We start from the raw sequence: 16,050 nt of genomic DNA on the forward strand, positions 1-16,050 counted from the left end.
TGCGGTTCCTAAACCTAAAAGGTTGAAAATCGGACCTAAAACCGTGAATTGTGTATTCATCGGTTATGCACTTAATAGTAGTGCTTATCGGTTTCTAGTTTGTAAATCTGATGTCTCAGATATACATGTTAATACGGTTATTGAGTCAAGGGAAGTTACTTTCTTTGAAGACGTATTTCCGTATAAGAAAATACATGAATCGAGTGGTTATAATGATGATCAGTTTGTGATACCTCGGGATGCTACAACTGATACTGATCCTGTAGAGGATGTAGAAGATGAACCTAGACGTAGCAAGAGGCAAAGGACCGCCACATCCTTTGGACCTGATTTTATTACATATTTATTAGAAAATGAGGCTCGAACATATAAGGAAGCTATAACGTCCCCGGAAGGACCATTCTGGGAAGAGGCTATCAATAGTGAGATAGAGTCTATCTTGTCCAACCACACTTGGGAATTGGTAAATCTTCCTCCTGGCAACAAGCCTTTAGGGAGTAAGTGAGTTTTCAAAAGAAAAATGAAAGAGAATGGCACTATTGATAAATATAAAGCAAGGCTTGTGGTAAAAGGTTACAGGCAACGTGAAGGTCTCATTTTTTCGATACTTATTCACCGGTTACAAGGATCACATCTATTAGGATGTTGATCGCGGTAGCTGCATTGAATGGATTACAAATACATCAAATGGATGTTAAGACTGCCTTCTTAAACGGCGACCTGGAAGAAGAGATATATTTAGAACAACCTGAAGGTTTTGTTGTTCCAGGACAAGAACGGAAAGTTTGTCGCTTAATAAAATCCCTTTACGGGTTAAAGCAAGCTCCAAAACAATGGCATGAGAAATTTGACAAAGTTATGTTGTCAAATGGATTTCGAATTAATGAATGTGACAAATGTGTCTATGTTTGAAATACTGAAAAAGGTTTTGCCATTGTGTGTCTTTATGTAGACGACATGTTGATCATGGGTAGTAATAATCAAATGATTAAAGCTACTAAACAATTACTTAATAGTAAGTTTGATATGAAAGATGTGGGGATAGCAGACGTTATCCTAGGTATTAAAATCCATAGAACATCTGCAGGGTTGGTCTTATCACAGGCTCACTATATAGCTAAGGTTCTTGAGAAATTCAAAAGTTTGAATATAATTCCTGTGAGGAACCCTGTCGATTGTAATCTTAGTTTACTAAAGAACACTGGTAAAGCTACAATACAAAAGCTATATGCTCAAGTGTTGGGAAGCCTGATGTATGTTATGAACTGCACCAGATCTGATATTGCTTATGCAGTAAGTCTGTTAAGTCGCTTTACTAGTAATCCAAATGAAAATCATTGGAAAGCTATGGTAAGAGTTTTGGGATACCTGAAGTATACTCAAAATTTTGCTTTGCATTACGAGAAACACCCCGCAGTTATAGAAGGGTATTGTGATGCAAATTGGATCACCGGCTCTAACGACACTAGATCCACAAGTGGATATGTGTTCACCCTTGGCGGAGGTGTTGTGTCTTGGAAATCGTCCAAGCAGACCTGCATTACAAGGTTAACCATGGAAGCAGAATTTATTGCTTTAGATAAAGCCGGTGAAGAAGCCGAATGGCTTCGTAATTTTATTGAGGATGTTCCTAATTGGCCAAGACCGGTCCCAGCCGTATGCATACATTGTGATAGCCAAGCAGCTATTGGAAGGGCCAAGAACGTCATGTATAACGGTAAGTCTAGACACATACGTCGTAGACATGATACCGTAAGACAACTACTCTCGAATGGAATCATTTCAATTGACTATGTTAAGTCTAAGGAAAACATAGCGGATCCGTTAACCAAAGGGATTCCTAGAGAGTTGGTTGAAAATTTGTCGAAAGGAATGGGTTTAAGGCCTATCAATTGTTGAGCATTGCGGTAACTCTACCTAGAAGAGTGGAGATCCCATGAACTAGGTTCAAAGAGACAACTAAGTGATGGTCGACTGTTTAAACACTGTGGAGTTTTTAAACTCATACTCATTCCTAAGACAAGACAGTGTATTTATGAGGGGAAGCACTTAGGCTTTTAATGATTTCTTAATCTGTTGTGTTCAGATGATGTATAAGTGAGTTACATCACAAGAAATCACCTATGTGAGTGTGAAGTGAGGGCCGCTTCTATGAGAATTTTTCAAAGGCCGATTCTCTAAAACACTCGCAGAACCAGGCAGGTGTCCCACGGCCAAAATGGGCGCAACAAAGGACCAACAATGCTAGAGAAGCAATTGTGTGACTCCTATTGTCTAGGTATACACTAAAGGTTGACGGTTCAAGTCGACCTAGACCACCGATTGACCGAGTATATCCGATAGGTTTCCACTAGAGAAGGTTCAAAGGTAACTCCACCTATCTCGATGCAGTTGTTTCTCGTTGAGGAAATTACACTTTGCATTTATATTCTTATGCATTTTTGTCACGATGATTTGACTTCTTATCCATGTGGGGGATTGTTGGAATTTATATATATATATATATATATATATATATATATATATATATATATTATGTAGACACTCTATTGGTTATGAATAAGAAGTTTGGTAATGAAAGGGTGTGTCTTTTCGTCGACAAACAGATGTATCTTTTCATCCTAAATGATGTGTTGTTTCATCCGAACGGATGTGTTGTTTCATCTGAACGGATGTGTTGTTTCATCCGAACAGATGTGTTGTTTCATCCTAATGGATGTGTTGTTTCATCCTAACGGACATGTTGTTTCATCCTTGAATGAGTGCCTTTTCGTGTTGAACGAATGTGTCTTTTCGTGTCCAACGGATGTGTTGTTTCGTCGTCGAATAGGTGCCTTTTGAAACGTGACCGATCAGTGTCTATAAATAGACACTGACACCTTCATAAAATGGATCCAATTTTTCCTGCACTGAAACTCTGCCAGAATTTTTCTCCTTCCGGTTTGCATATTCCTGTTCATACTCTGGTGTGATTTCCTCTGGCATTTTGTTGTGTTCGTTTGGGCTGTTGACTGGTAGTGCCGCCACTCTTCAGACGAAATCCGTTCTATCCTGGGAGACAAGTGTCCATCAACCTTTGGCATCAGTGAGGGGGCAAATTGTCTTAAGGAGACACGTTCTGTGGGCTCGGATTTAATTCCTCTACTGCCTACATTAATCTGTTCTGATTCTTTATACTGACTACAAGTAAGTCTGTTCTTATATTTTTTATAATTGCACAGTGATAATTCTGATCATCTACCTCCTCTACCTTATACATGGGTTCAAATTTCTTAGTGATATAATATCACTCACTATCTTCTATAACAGAAGTATGGAAACATGATGTTGTCATTTCTAAGGGCATTGGCAAGGCACGTGAACGTTCAAGACACATGGGACTATTTTTCATATTTGAATTTCAAATCAAACCCACAATTGAACCACATCAAAAACAGGCCTAAAACTTACATACACTTTAGCAAACCACCATTCTCAGCCTTTTCCCCCAACTTCCAAGGCTGCACAAGCATTTGCTTAAAAAATTAATAACGTTGGGTTTAATCTCCAACAGTATAAGTAATTGAGTCATTAATTATTTTTTTATGTTGTTATCTATTTGATGACCAATATATAAGATTAAAAATTTTGTGATATTTCTAAATAGAATAATATAAAATTTTAGTATAATATTATTTATGTCATGAATTTGTTCATTTGATTGAACAGCAGATACACTTATCTAAAGTTACAGCATATACTTTAATCCCTAGATATTAGCTAGAAGCCTAGAAGTAAAGGGATTATGAATTTTTTTTTTAAATTATGTCAACAAAATTTTATAACCTGATTTAATAAATTAAAAATTTAGAGATTTGTGTTGTCTTAATTTGTTTTTTTTTTTTTTGGCTCAAATGTCAAGATTTGTTTTTTATTCAATACCCATAACACTTGAACAATTAAACAAAAAATATTTTTTTGTGCTATATTATCTCTTATATTTTAGTAAATAAATCGCACCTGTAAGATATTAAAAAATAAGAATAACTTTGTTTTTTGGATATTTATATTACTATGATCACAGCACAGCATACTCCATAATTTTTTTTTCATCAAATTATCCAAATCAACCAATAACTTTGTTTTCAATTCAAACCAATCGTAACATCTTGCCAATTTGAATACAAGAACATTTTAGATTGGTAGAAATATTTTAAAAAATAAAATAAAATAAGAAATAGATATTTTAGGACTATACTCTTATCATGTAGCAAGGCAAATAAAAAAAAGTAAGTACACACAATAACTATACCCTGGCACATCATAGAGTTGACAAGAGAATGATTGAAAATGAAAAGCAAAGCAATTTTAACAAGGTACAAATATCTTATAGTTTATTCTGTAATATGTGCAACACATAGATATTGTCACGATGACACAATGCTACGTAGAACCAGAACCGACAAGGTCGAATAGTAGAAGTAGATACCAAGAAACACTATTGTGCAAAATAAAAAGTATATATGTATAATTAGGGCTGTGCATGGGTCAGATTTTTGTCCGACTCGACCTAACTTGGTTTTTATAGGTCAGGTATTTTGACTCGCCCCGCTTTAATTTGATCCAAGTCAAGTCTGACTTGGATTGAATTTTGTTGAACTAGTTCAGAACCAGTTTGGATCTGACCTGACTTGGTTTCTGAAGTGGGTCTGACTTGGTTTCTGAACTGGGTCAAATCTGACCTGACCCATTTTTGACTTGATTTTCTCACAAAATTTTGTCGAAATTTTTACGTTGCAAAAGACGGAAATTTCGTCACAAAATTATTTTTTCGTCGAAATTTTTACAAAAAAAAAATTTCTATTGAAATTTAGTTTCCGTCAACAGTTTTGACGAAAATGATTTCTTCCATCAAATGTTTTAAACGAAAAAAGAATTTTGTCAAAAATTTAACGGAATGTTTTTCGTTCAAAATTTCGATGGAAATGTGTTCTGACGAAAATTTTGACGAAAATTATTTCGAGGGAAATGTTTCATTTGAAACTTTCGACGAAATTTAGATTCTCTAAAGAATTTTGACAGAATATTTTTTTCGTCAAAATGTTTTTTTTGTAAAAAAAATTTACGGAATTTTTTTATAGAAATGTGTTTCGTGGAAAATTTTGATGGAAATTTTTTATCAAAAAACTTGACGAAAATATTTAGTTGAAAATTTTCGATGGAAATGTATTTCGCTAAAAATTTTGACGAAAATTTTTTTTTGTCAAAAAATTTAACGAAAATTTTTTCGTCGCTAACTTTCGCCGAAATTTGAAATCTGTAAAGAATTTTGATGAATATTTTTGCAATCGAAATTTTTTGCCGTCAAAATTTTTTGATGACGAAAATGTTTCCGTCGAAAACTTTCGCCAAAATTAGAAATCTGTAAAGAATTTTGATGAAATTTTTTGCCGTCAAATTTTTTTGATGACGAAAATATTTCTGTCGAAAACTTTCGCCGAAATTTGAAATCTGTAAAGAATTTTGATAAATTTTCTTGCCGTCGATATTTTTCGCCGTTAAAATTTTTTGATGACGAAAATGTTTCCGTCGAAAACTTTCGCCAAAATTTGAAATCTGTAAAGAATTTTGATGAAATTTTTTCCCGTCAAAATTTTTTGATGACGAAAATATTTCCGTTGAAAACTTTCGCATAAATTTGAAATCTGTAAAATTTTTAAGAAAATATTTTCCATAAAAAATTTTGACGTAATTGTTTTACGTTAAAACTTTTCTTTTAATGTAATTGTGATTTTTTTTACGTAATGGGTATGAGTCAAGTTTTGGGTCACTGGGTCAATATTAAAACGAGTCAGGTCTAAAACTGACCCAAATAAAAGTGGGTCAGTATTTAAACCAGTTCAAAAAATATGGGTATTTATGGGTCGGGTCAAGGTCGGATCAAGGGCAGGGCAAGTGAACCAGTTTTTTTGCACAGCCCTACGTATAATGATAAGCAAAGCGTTTTTAGAAAAGAGAGTAAATAAAAGGACAAGTTACTGCACCCCCACACGAACTCATAAGTCATATGACAGCCACAAAGCTCTTTGTGGTGTCAAAATTAAGTCAATCTAAGGAGCAATCTCATCCTCCGGTCGTTAAGTTAAGACTTTAATCTTTCTCTCAGCTTCCCTAAGAGCGGCCCTTATCCTCTCCAACTCTCTGTTAGGATAAGATCATCTTTGATCTTATCTTCGAACATAATATTTATATAGTTATTTAGCTGATTAGCTTAATTCTAGGCATAATATTTGTACATAATTATGACTAGAATTAAGCTAATCAGCTAAAAACTATATAAATATTATGTTGGAGGATAAAATCAAAGGTGATCTTATCCTAACAAAGTCTCTCTCAGCTATTGCCAAACGAGGCGCCATCGAGCTTCAATCTCTCGCTCTTCAGCCATCTCCCGAGGAGTAAACATTCCACCTCCACCCTTGGTAGAGTCACCAAATTTCTTGATGGATCAACCTGCACAGCATAGGCAAGGATACCCCCAGAAATATTGTATACTTTCCTAAAACCCTGAAACAAAGACACAAGCAAAGTTAACAATTACTTCCTAGTTTTCTAAAATCTATATGAAAATGAAAGGGGACGGGGGAAATGATATAGAAAACAATTATACAAGTGGCATTTAAATCCTGACAAAGATGCTTTGGCCCTGTGTATGATGAGAGTATCATTTAAAGATAGAAAAAATAAAATCAGCTAACAAAGTAAACAAAATCCAGATGGAAGGAACATTCAAGAAACTAAAGAACAAAAGAAAAATAGAAGCATAAAGTGTAAGAGCTACTAAATGAAAACCCCGTTCAATCAAATAAAAGTAGATCCACCATATTTTCTGTTAAGATGTCAAGAGAGCATTAATGTTGAAATGCTGATGGGCCTCTAAATAATTAAAAGTAGATCCATCATATCTGTGACTCTACTAAGGGTCGAGGTGGAATGCTTACGCATCTCATTGGAGATGGCTGAAGAGCAGGAGATAGAAGCTGGATGGCGCCTGGTTACTCAGGGTGCTGATTTGGCAATAGCTCAGAGAGAGGTTGAGAGGTTAAGGGCCGCTCTCAGGGAAGCTGAGAGAAAGATTCAAGTCTTAACTCAACTACTGGAGGATGAGACTGCTCCTTAGGTTAAGGATCGACCCGACCGGGTTGACCCGGGTTCCGGTGACCCAATGGGGTGACCGGTTGGGGTCACCATTCGGACCGGACATGCAATCGATCAGTACAACCCGCCCTGTTTTTCTGGGTTCCGTTGACCCGCCGGGTCTTGTGAACTGGTTCTCCACCGTTCCTAGTCGGAAACAATGAGGCTTTTTCACTCCTCCGGTCGACGGTGTGCATTTCCAAGCCTCCTTCGTCGGGGGCTGCTTCCTTGGTGTCTTGCCTCTGGTGGACTTGCGAGCGATCTGCTTGGTACGAGCCATGTCGATTCGGAGAGAACTGAAAGGAAAGATGAGTGTTTGTTTCCCGAGAAGGTGAAGGAAAAAAAAAAAAAAAAAGGGGGAACTTTGAAATTTTTGGGAAGATGAAATAAGAAGGGAAGAATGTGGCTGTTGATGGGAAATGATATCAGCGGTTGTGATTCTCTTGCAAGGGCACACAGATCACAATTTGTGGCACAAGAAAGTAACCAATAAGATTATCTCTCCAACATTTTGTCAGTGAGAATTGTGACAGGGGCAAACATAAATATAATAAAATAATAAAAGATACGAGCAAAAGTTGTGTTAATCAAATAAAATGGGCTGCCTGTCCCGCCCCGCATTCAACCAGTCAAAAAATTAGTCAGCCCGCCCCGCCCTGCTTTTGAAAGTGGGCTGAAAAACTCAGCTCGTCCCGACCAGTTTGACGGGTTGGGCCGGTTGGCCTGTCAGTCCGAGCCTATTTTACACAAACCCGCCTCGGCCGGCCTATGCCCGCTATCAACCTGCCAAAAAATGAGTCTGCCCCGCCCCGCCCCACTTTTGAGATGGGTTGAAAAACTCAGTCCGCCTCACTCCGTTTAGCGAGTTGGGCGGGTTGACCCGCCGAGTCGAACTTGTTTTGCCGGCTCTACTAAAAGGTACCAGCCAAAAAATAATACAATGACGGTATATTTTTTTATTTCAGTTTTATTATACTTAATGCAACAAATTATAGTGTAATTTTAACGTGCACGATATATATAAATACATTGATATGTAAATACGGTGAATCTTAAAAATTATAATGTAATATAATTAAGATATAGTATATGAAATTTAATTTAATTTAAAATGATAAATGATACATATATATATATATATTTGGTAAGCATGATACAAATATATTTATTATAAAATGACTTACGAAAAGAGAAAAGTGAAAAAAATTTGTTTATCTTCACAGTTAATTATTTACTTTTAAAATTTTACCATTTTCACTTTTATATCATGATTGATTGCGGGACTTTTGTAGTAATTTTTATACAAAAGTTTTCATGCTAAATAACGGGAAATATATTTTTTTATTTCCTTTTTTTGGTAAATATATATTGTTGTTTAACTTGTATACATTGTTATCATTGTAAAAACAAAAATTACATCATTGACCCCATTTATAATGACTTTGATAAGATGTGAGTTGTCACACCTATTAAATGATGTGATTACACATCATCGGATGACGATCTCATATTTTTTGACACTGATAATCCGTTGAAATAAAACTCATAAAATTAATATAATGTTAACGTAAAACGACAATTAATATTTTATAAGTCTATTTTTTTTTTTGTAAATTATAAGTCTATTTTATTCATTGTTTTACAAAAATAATTTAACTTATCTAATAATTATTGTATTTTGCATTGATTAAACTTTAAAGATAATTAAAAGTATAAGCAAAAAATATACAATCGTATTGGAGGTCAATACAAGTTCATTTATTAGATTCATTTAATATTAATTTAATTTTAATATTTTACTAACATAATTTCATTCTTATATTTAATGGGGAACAACATCTGTCATTTTAAAAAATATAAGCTTACGTCATTTTAGATTCTAATAATTGATTTCTGTCCATTAACGGTTATAATTTATTGGATCTAAATTATTAATTAATTAATAATAAATTTGGGCCATTAAATTTACTCAATAGATTATAACTATTGATAGACGAAAATCAACGGTTAAGATATAAAATTATATAATTGATCATGTCTTTTAAAAAGGATAGATGTTTTTTCAAATATTATTATCATTAAATATAATTACATTCCCTCAAAATTATAATCTTCGTATACTTTTTTTTTTTGGTAATCATAATCTTCATACTTTATTACTACAGTGAGCTACAAATAATTTTTGTTTACTGTATATCAAATTGGATATTCACACATAGTACCTTTTATTATTAAACTAAAGGGAATTATATTCTCTTGTAGGAATCATTTTGTTGTCATATTAAGAAAAAGATAAGGTATATATATATATATATAGTATTAAAAATAAGAGTTTTGTTTTTGTAATGTTGCATGACAAGAGATTATTTTCCTACGCACTCATGCTATATGTGAGGTCCATTAAATAGTAAAGTGAGAAAAAAATCAAAGGTTAGACCCAGCTTGGATTGTGCGTGTAGAAAAAATGGTTAGTTGTCATGTAACATGACAAATTATTTTCCCTAAGGGAGCGTTTGGTTGAGGAGAAATATTTATGAATAATAGGGAAATGTGATTACTAGGGAAATGGTTAGAATGTGAGTTTAGTAGGAAAATGTAAAAAAAGTTGTTTGGTTGGATAAAATTTTGATGGAGAAATTAGGTAACTTTTATAAAGTCTATGTTTGGGTGTAGGTAAAATATAGATGGAAAAAAAAGTTGTTTTTACGAAAATAACCCCATTTTTAAAATATTTTGAATAACGCATTGTACCCCTTACCCGTAAACAGGGTTGTCATTAACGCAACGTCCATATGTAAAAAAAGTTTGTGTTCCAACGTCCATATATTATTTATTTATTTATTTATTTATATTTTTTTTTCATTTCAGCCACCGCCCTACCCCCAAAAATCACCATCTCCACCGCCGAAGCCACCGCAAATGACATAGCCACCGTCCACAACCTCCCTCACCGATTCAAGCTAGCCAAGACTACACCACAACCACCGTCCCATCTCCTTCTTCACAACCCACAATCACCATCGCCCCATCTCCTTCTTCACAACCCACAATCACCACCGCGGCTGTCCAACCGAGAAACCCCAACCTCTATCTTCGGACCACCATAGCCATCAACCGTAAAACCAAACATGGTGATTAAACAATCTCTCTTCTCATTTGCCTATCTATCTCATCGAAATCCCCCAACCAAACACACCCTAAAAATAATGATGGGACACTTTATTCAATGAATTGGTTTGTCTTTTTCTTATCGTGACAAATTTTTTGATTTCTACAACATGATGGATGCATTTCCCTAAACTAAGGGCCTGTTTGAAGTGACATATAAGACTTGATAGTATAATATTATATTATACGTTATGACATTTTCAGTTGTTTGGTATGACCATCGTAGAGTATAAACTTATGCAGCAGAATTCCTTAATACATCAAAATGATGTATAACTTAATCCGACCTAAGAGGGAGGGATGAGGTCTGATAAGAGATTAATGTATTAACATTATTGACCAGTGCAATTCTCAAAAATTAATATATTATTTTAATATTAATATATTAAAATAAAAATTATTTTTTCAATATATTAATTTTTAAAATATTGAATATTTTTATTTTATAAAAATTAATTTATATTTTGGACACACCTGCTCATTAAACTCACGTATTAAATTAAAATGGCAACTAAAATTACAGTTTTTCTATTCTTTAATATTTTTTGGAAAATGTTGATGAAGACAACCTGTGAAACACGGACACGCCTTTTGTAGGAAAAAATGTGTGTCCAACACGTGTCGGACTCGAACACGTTGACTAGTAGGACATGCGAATTTGACCATATCCGACACGTGATCAACGTATGTAGACACGTTTTGCATTTTTTTTTTTTGTAAAATAAAAATAAAATTACATTTAAAAAAAATACAAAATATTTAATAAAAATCAGAAAGTCTGGAAGTGGAACCCTATTCTCCGATCCTCTCTCGCGTTGTGGAGGCTTTCTTCTCTTCTTCGTTGTCGGTGGTTGGTTGGTCGCCTGCATCTCCGGTCGTCTGCATCTCCGGCTCAGCTTGCCAAGAAGCTCCTCATCAAGCTCCACAAAGGTACCCCATTCATTCTATGGTGCCTCTTTTCTTACTGTCTTCAGCTTCTGCGGATTCTGAATCAAAATCAAACTTGGAACTTTTTTTATACTGTGATGGTTGCTTGCCCTGGCTATTTGAATTGACGGGTTTTTGTTTATTTATTACAAATAAAAAGTAAAAGGACTTGGAATGAGATCGGTTCGAATGGTATGTGAAAGAGGGACTTTTATTTTTCACTTCTAAAAGGACTAAGAGTTTCATGTCAGAATCATAGCAAAATATTGAACTTTCATTTTTATATATAGTTTTTTCAAATTAATAGCATAATCATTTGTACGTTTTTCACTCTAAAACACCGTTTCATACATTTACTTTGTTTTTATATAGAATTAGCAGAACCATTTCCTAATGCCATTTTAAACAAGAGACACTGAAATTGTGATCCTAATCAAGTTAAATCCCTAACTTGGTTTTTTCAACCAACTTAATTTAGAACAATTTGAACAATGTTGGCTTTTTATTTGTGATATAAAAAGAAAAGGAAAAACTCCCACGGGTTCTGTTGTAAATCAAAGCACAGCTGATTTTACTATGCTTGGATCTTTTTGGTTGTAAGAAACATTTAGACCATGACAGTACATAGTTGCTTGGGCTTTACAAAGCAATGAATAGGGTTGGTAAATTTGAACCACTCGACCTTTGCCTGTCCTTTTTGGAGTGGGTTAGTTTGCTGACATTTCTTGAACTTTACTAACAATTGCTGAATTTTTTATAACTATTGACTAATGAATCTTTTCATATGCATAACTTATTGGTATTATTACATTACCTTCTTCTTGCATTTACTTGCTTTAGTTATGAATTTCTGATCCTTACTTCTGAACAGAACAAGGGTATAGGATGGTTTTTCATAGACTGAAGAATCTTATCTTTCTCATCAGAAAGAAAAAGAAGGGATAGAAGGGACAAAAAAAAAAAAGTTGTAGAAATGCAGAAATGGTTCATACTACCTTTTTGATATTGTTTTTTTTTTTTGTGTGGCAGGGAGTGTACATAGGAGCCTATTTTGATTGGTTGCAATTGAGTTGTAATTAGTTGTATCAAAACCCGTTGGGATGTTCTAAGTAAAATAATTAGTTCTTAAACTTGCAACTGAGTGTTCATAAGTAAAATAATTTTTCTATTTTTCTACACTCTACACTCTTGGGATGTTCTATTTTTTTTTAATATTTATGTTATGAAATTTAAATATTTGATTGGTTATATGACTTATTATGAACTCTTATGTGTATTAAATATAATAATATATTAAAATTTTTATTTAATATCAAAACGTGTCCAAATATGTCATTTTTTAGAATTAACGTGTCGTCGCGTCGTGTCGTGTCGTGTCCCGTGTCCGTATCCGTGCATCATAGAAGAGAACTTTGGCACCATAGCATAATAATAACATAAGAACATGCATTTTTATTTAGTTGTGCTTATTTTTTATAATTTATTAATTAATTATGAAATTATACAAATTTTATTGAATAATTTTTGAGCTTATTTAGTGAATATTGTTTAACTTATCTTAAATATATTTATCTTAAATATGGAGAATATATTTAAATTTATATATATTTATTATATTTATATGGGAAAAGTGTTTGTTATTTTAAATGACAGAAAGTTATGTCATTTTAAGAGAGATACATACACAGAAAATTTGAATTTTAAATTAAAAAAAAATCACTCATTTTCTCTCCTAAAATGACATAACTTACGTCATTTAAAATGACAAACACCAAACCTTATTTATAAATGAATCAACTAGTCTTACCAATAATCCAGTAACTCAATACCCTCACCGGATTAATGCCTGGGTTGGATTTAACATTTAACAACGCTAAAATAACCTTAACGAGATATACAATAATTCTGTAGTTTATTTTATTACAACGTGAAATACAAAAACATATTGCCATGGTAGAATGTTGCTATGTACCAAGCAACAAACAAAGATGGGATGTAGAAAACTATTAATACAAAATACAAAAACTTAAAACTCAATCGTGACAGCATATACACACACAGCCACCATCAGTGTCTTCAACCAAAACAAAAATCTGTAAAATTACACATTATTAGTACTATCTAAGGACTATAATACATAGCCCTTATCATAATATTTATATTTTCTAAAATCAGTGCTTTCAGAAGAAAGCTTCAATGTTCTAATCTCCATAACCATATCCACCTCCAGAGCGACCATCACGTCCATCCCTACCATACCCTCCACCAGAACGATCTTCACGCTCATTCCCATAACCACTTCCGGAACGTTCATCCCCATAACCACCACCACCAGAACGGCCTCCATCACCATAACCACCGGTGCCAGAACGGTTATCATCATAACCAGCACCAGAACGTCCATAACCACTCTCAGAACGTTCGTTATTCCCATAACCACCACCAGTACCAGAACGGTTATCATCATAACCGCTCTCAGAACGTTCGTTATTTCCATAACTACCACCAGAACGGTTATCATCATAACCGCCACCAGAACGTCCGTAACCACTTTCAGAACGTTCATTATTATTATTCCCATAACCACCGCCAGAACGTCCATATTCACTCTCAGAACGTTCATTGTTCCCAAACCCACTATCAGAACGGTCATTATTATTGTTATTCCCATAACCACCGCCGGAACGGCCATCGCCACCATGACCACCGTGAGAAGAACGGCCAGTGTTGGCGGAGGAGTTTTCAAACTGGTGGAGATAATCAGCAGCCTTGTCAACGTATTTTCCAATGCCCTTGTCATCAAGCTTGCCATATTGACCAGCAGCGTCTAGAATATCACCAGCAGCATCAGCGACCTTGGATCTGTCAATCTTGTCAGAGCCGCCATGGCCGAAAGCTGCATCGGACAACACCTTCGCGGAGGAGAACAGCTCGCTGCTTGAATGACGCTCTTGCTGCCCTTGACCACCGCCATAGGAGGAGTTGTTGTTGTTGTAGTTATCAGAATCCATTGTAATGTGTTGTTGTTGGAATATATTGAATACTTAGCTTGGATATGAGATGTGCAAGAAAATGGGGTTCGGTATTTGTAGGGGAAAACTATGCTAAAAAAAAAATTCATTGGAAATTGTGGTTGAAGTGAAGGTAGATAATGTGGGGTCTATCCTTTTTCTTTGCGGAAATTAAGTTGTGGTGTCGGTAAGGGCTTTTGACCTTATCTTCCCCAAGTGTTGGTCTCTTCATTGAATGCTTTATCAACTTGGTTGCTCTTTGTTTTGTCACGTGTCAATGCTTTATCAACTTGAGTCTGACGAGGATCTTCATTGTTTTTTTTTTTTTTTTTTTGGTAAACAATCTTTCGTTGTTCTTAATTTGCTTCCTTGTGGTGTTGTCTCCTTGAATTATAATTATATGGGTTTGTTGTTTGTCGTTTTAAATGACATAAGTTATCTCATTTTAGGAGAGAGATAGACACAAAAAAATAGAAATCATAGGAGAGAGAAAGTGAATGATTTTTTTAATTTAAAATTTAAATAAAAAAATTATTTCGTGTCTATCTCTCTCTTAAAATGACATAATTTTATGTCATTTAAAATGAGAAACATTTTTTCCTAATTATATATTAATAAACATTTCTTCTCTGCTTGGGAGAGAGTTTTTTCCTCTTATAAGATAAGATTAGCAGCAACGTAAATTAGATTCTATGGTTGTATATATTTGAAAGAGGTTATTGGTTGAAATATTAGTTGAAACAGCATCAGCATTTGTTTTATTTTTGCAGATTTGTTTTGTCGGATATCTTGCTTTTAACTTGAGGTGGTTGGTTAAGATGCAAGTAAAGTGGACCATTTGTAAAAGTACTTTAACTCTCAATTCAGAATAGATTTTAACAAAGTGACAGCATAAAAATAGAACATAACATATATTCATGATCATCAGCGTAGAATTTTAGCTAAGACATAAAGGTCAAATCTTAGCTTGGAATATAAACATAGAATCTTAGCATCGGAATAAAGGTAGAACCTTTTTTTTTTTTTTTTTTTTGGTAATAAAAAGGTAGAACCTTTACTTAGATATAAAAGAGAAACTTTGATTTTAGATATAATAAAAACAAAAGCTTAACATAGTTATGAATATTATTATTTTGATTATGCCAGCAACATTTTGTATAATTCTATAAGCATTAGATGACAACACCTTAGCGGAGGAGAATCAAAGCTTCTTGAGAAGCTCAGATACCATCTTATGAAAGTGAAGATTGGTATATTTCATGGATCTGTAATCTGAATATTATCATCAATGAATCATTACATATATACACTTTCAGATACAAGACACGAAATAAAAATGAACTAAAGGAAACTAATAACAAAGTTCAACTAACCTCCTAAAATCTAGGAACCAATTAACAAACTCCACATTAGCTAGCTAAATTAACTGCACGCAATTATACACATCAACTAGACGTTGCATCAGTTTTATACTTCAACAGTAAGTGATAAAGAAAAAGGAGAAATATGATAAAAGAGTAAGTTAGAGGGGAATTTTTAAACTTTTCCATTACTATTACAACTTCTGTATTGATCTAATTTAAAAATAAAATAAAATAAAAATCCTTGCTTAAAGTTCTTATTCGTGAAAAAAAAAAATCATTAAATTCTCGATTAGAGACATGAACACTTTCTTTATCTTATTTCACTAAAGTCAGGTTTTGACAAAGGAGTTTGAACTTAGGGGAAAAAAAAATAAGAATTTATCCAAAACAAAAAAAGAAAAACA

At 33.8% G+C, this 16,050-nt stretch overlaps 1 protein-coding gene across 1 annotated transcript; it reads right to left on the minus strand.

Moving 5' to 3' along the window:
* Window positions 1–12,909: 12,909 nt before the first annotated feature.
* LOC133312505 (uncharacterized) lies at window positions 12,910–14,531 on the minus strand. The gene has a single exon (XM_061513716.1). It carries the CDS (start codon window positions 14,280–14,282, stop codon window positions 13,473–13,475), a length of 810 nt encoding a protein of 269 aa, XP_061369700.1. The 5' UTR covers window positions 14,283–14,531; the 3' UTR covers window positions 12,910–13,472.
* Window positions 14,532–16,050: the final 1,519 nt, after the last annotated feature.

The sequence above is a fragment of the Gastrolobium bilobum genome, unplaced genomic scaffold (assembly GCF_033153095.1).
Source record: "Gastrolobium bilobum isolate Gb01-03AN ecotype WA unplaced genomic scaffold, APGP_CSIRO_Gbil_v1 utg5873, whole genome shotgun sequence".
Classification (NCBI taxonomy): Eukaryota; Viridiplantae; Streptophyta; class Magnoliopsida; order Fabales; family Fabaceae; genus Gastrolobium; species Gastrolobium bilobum.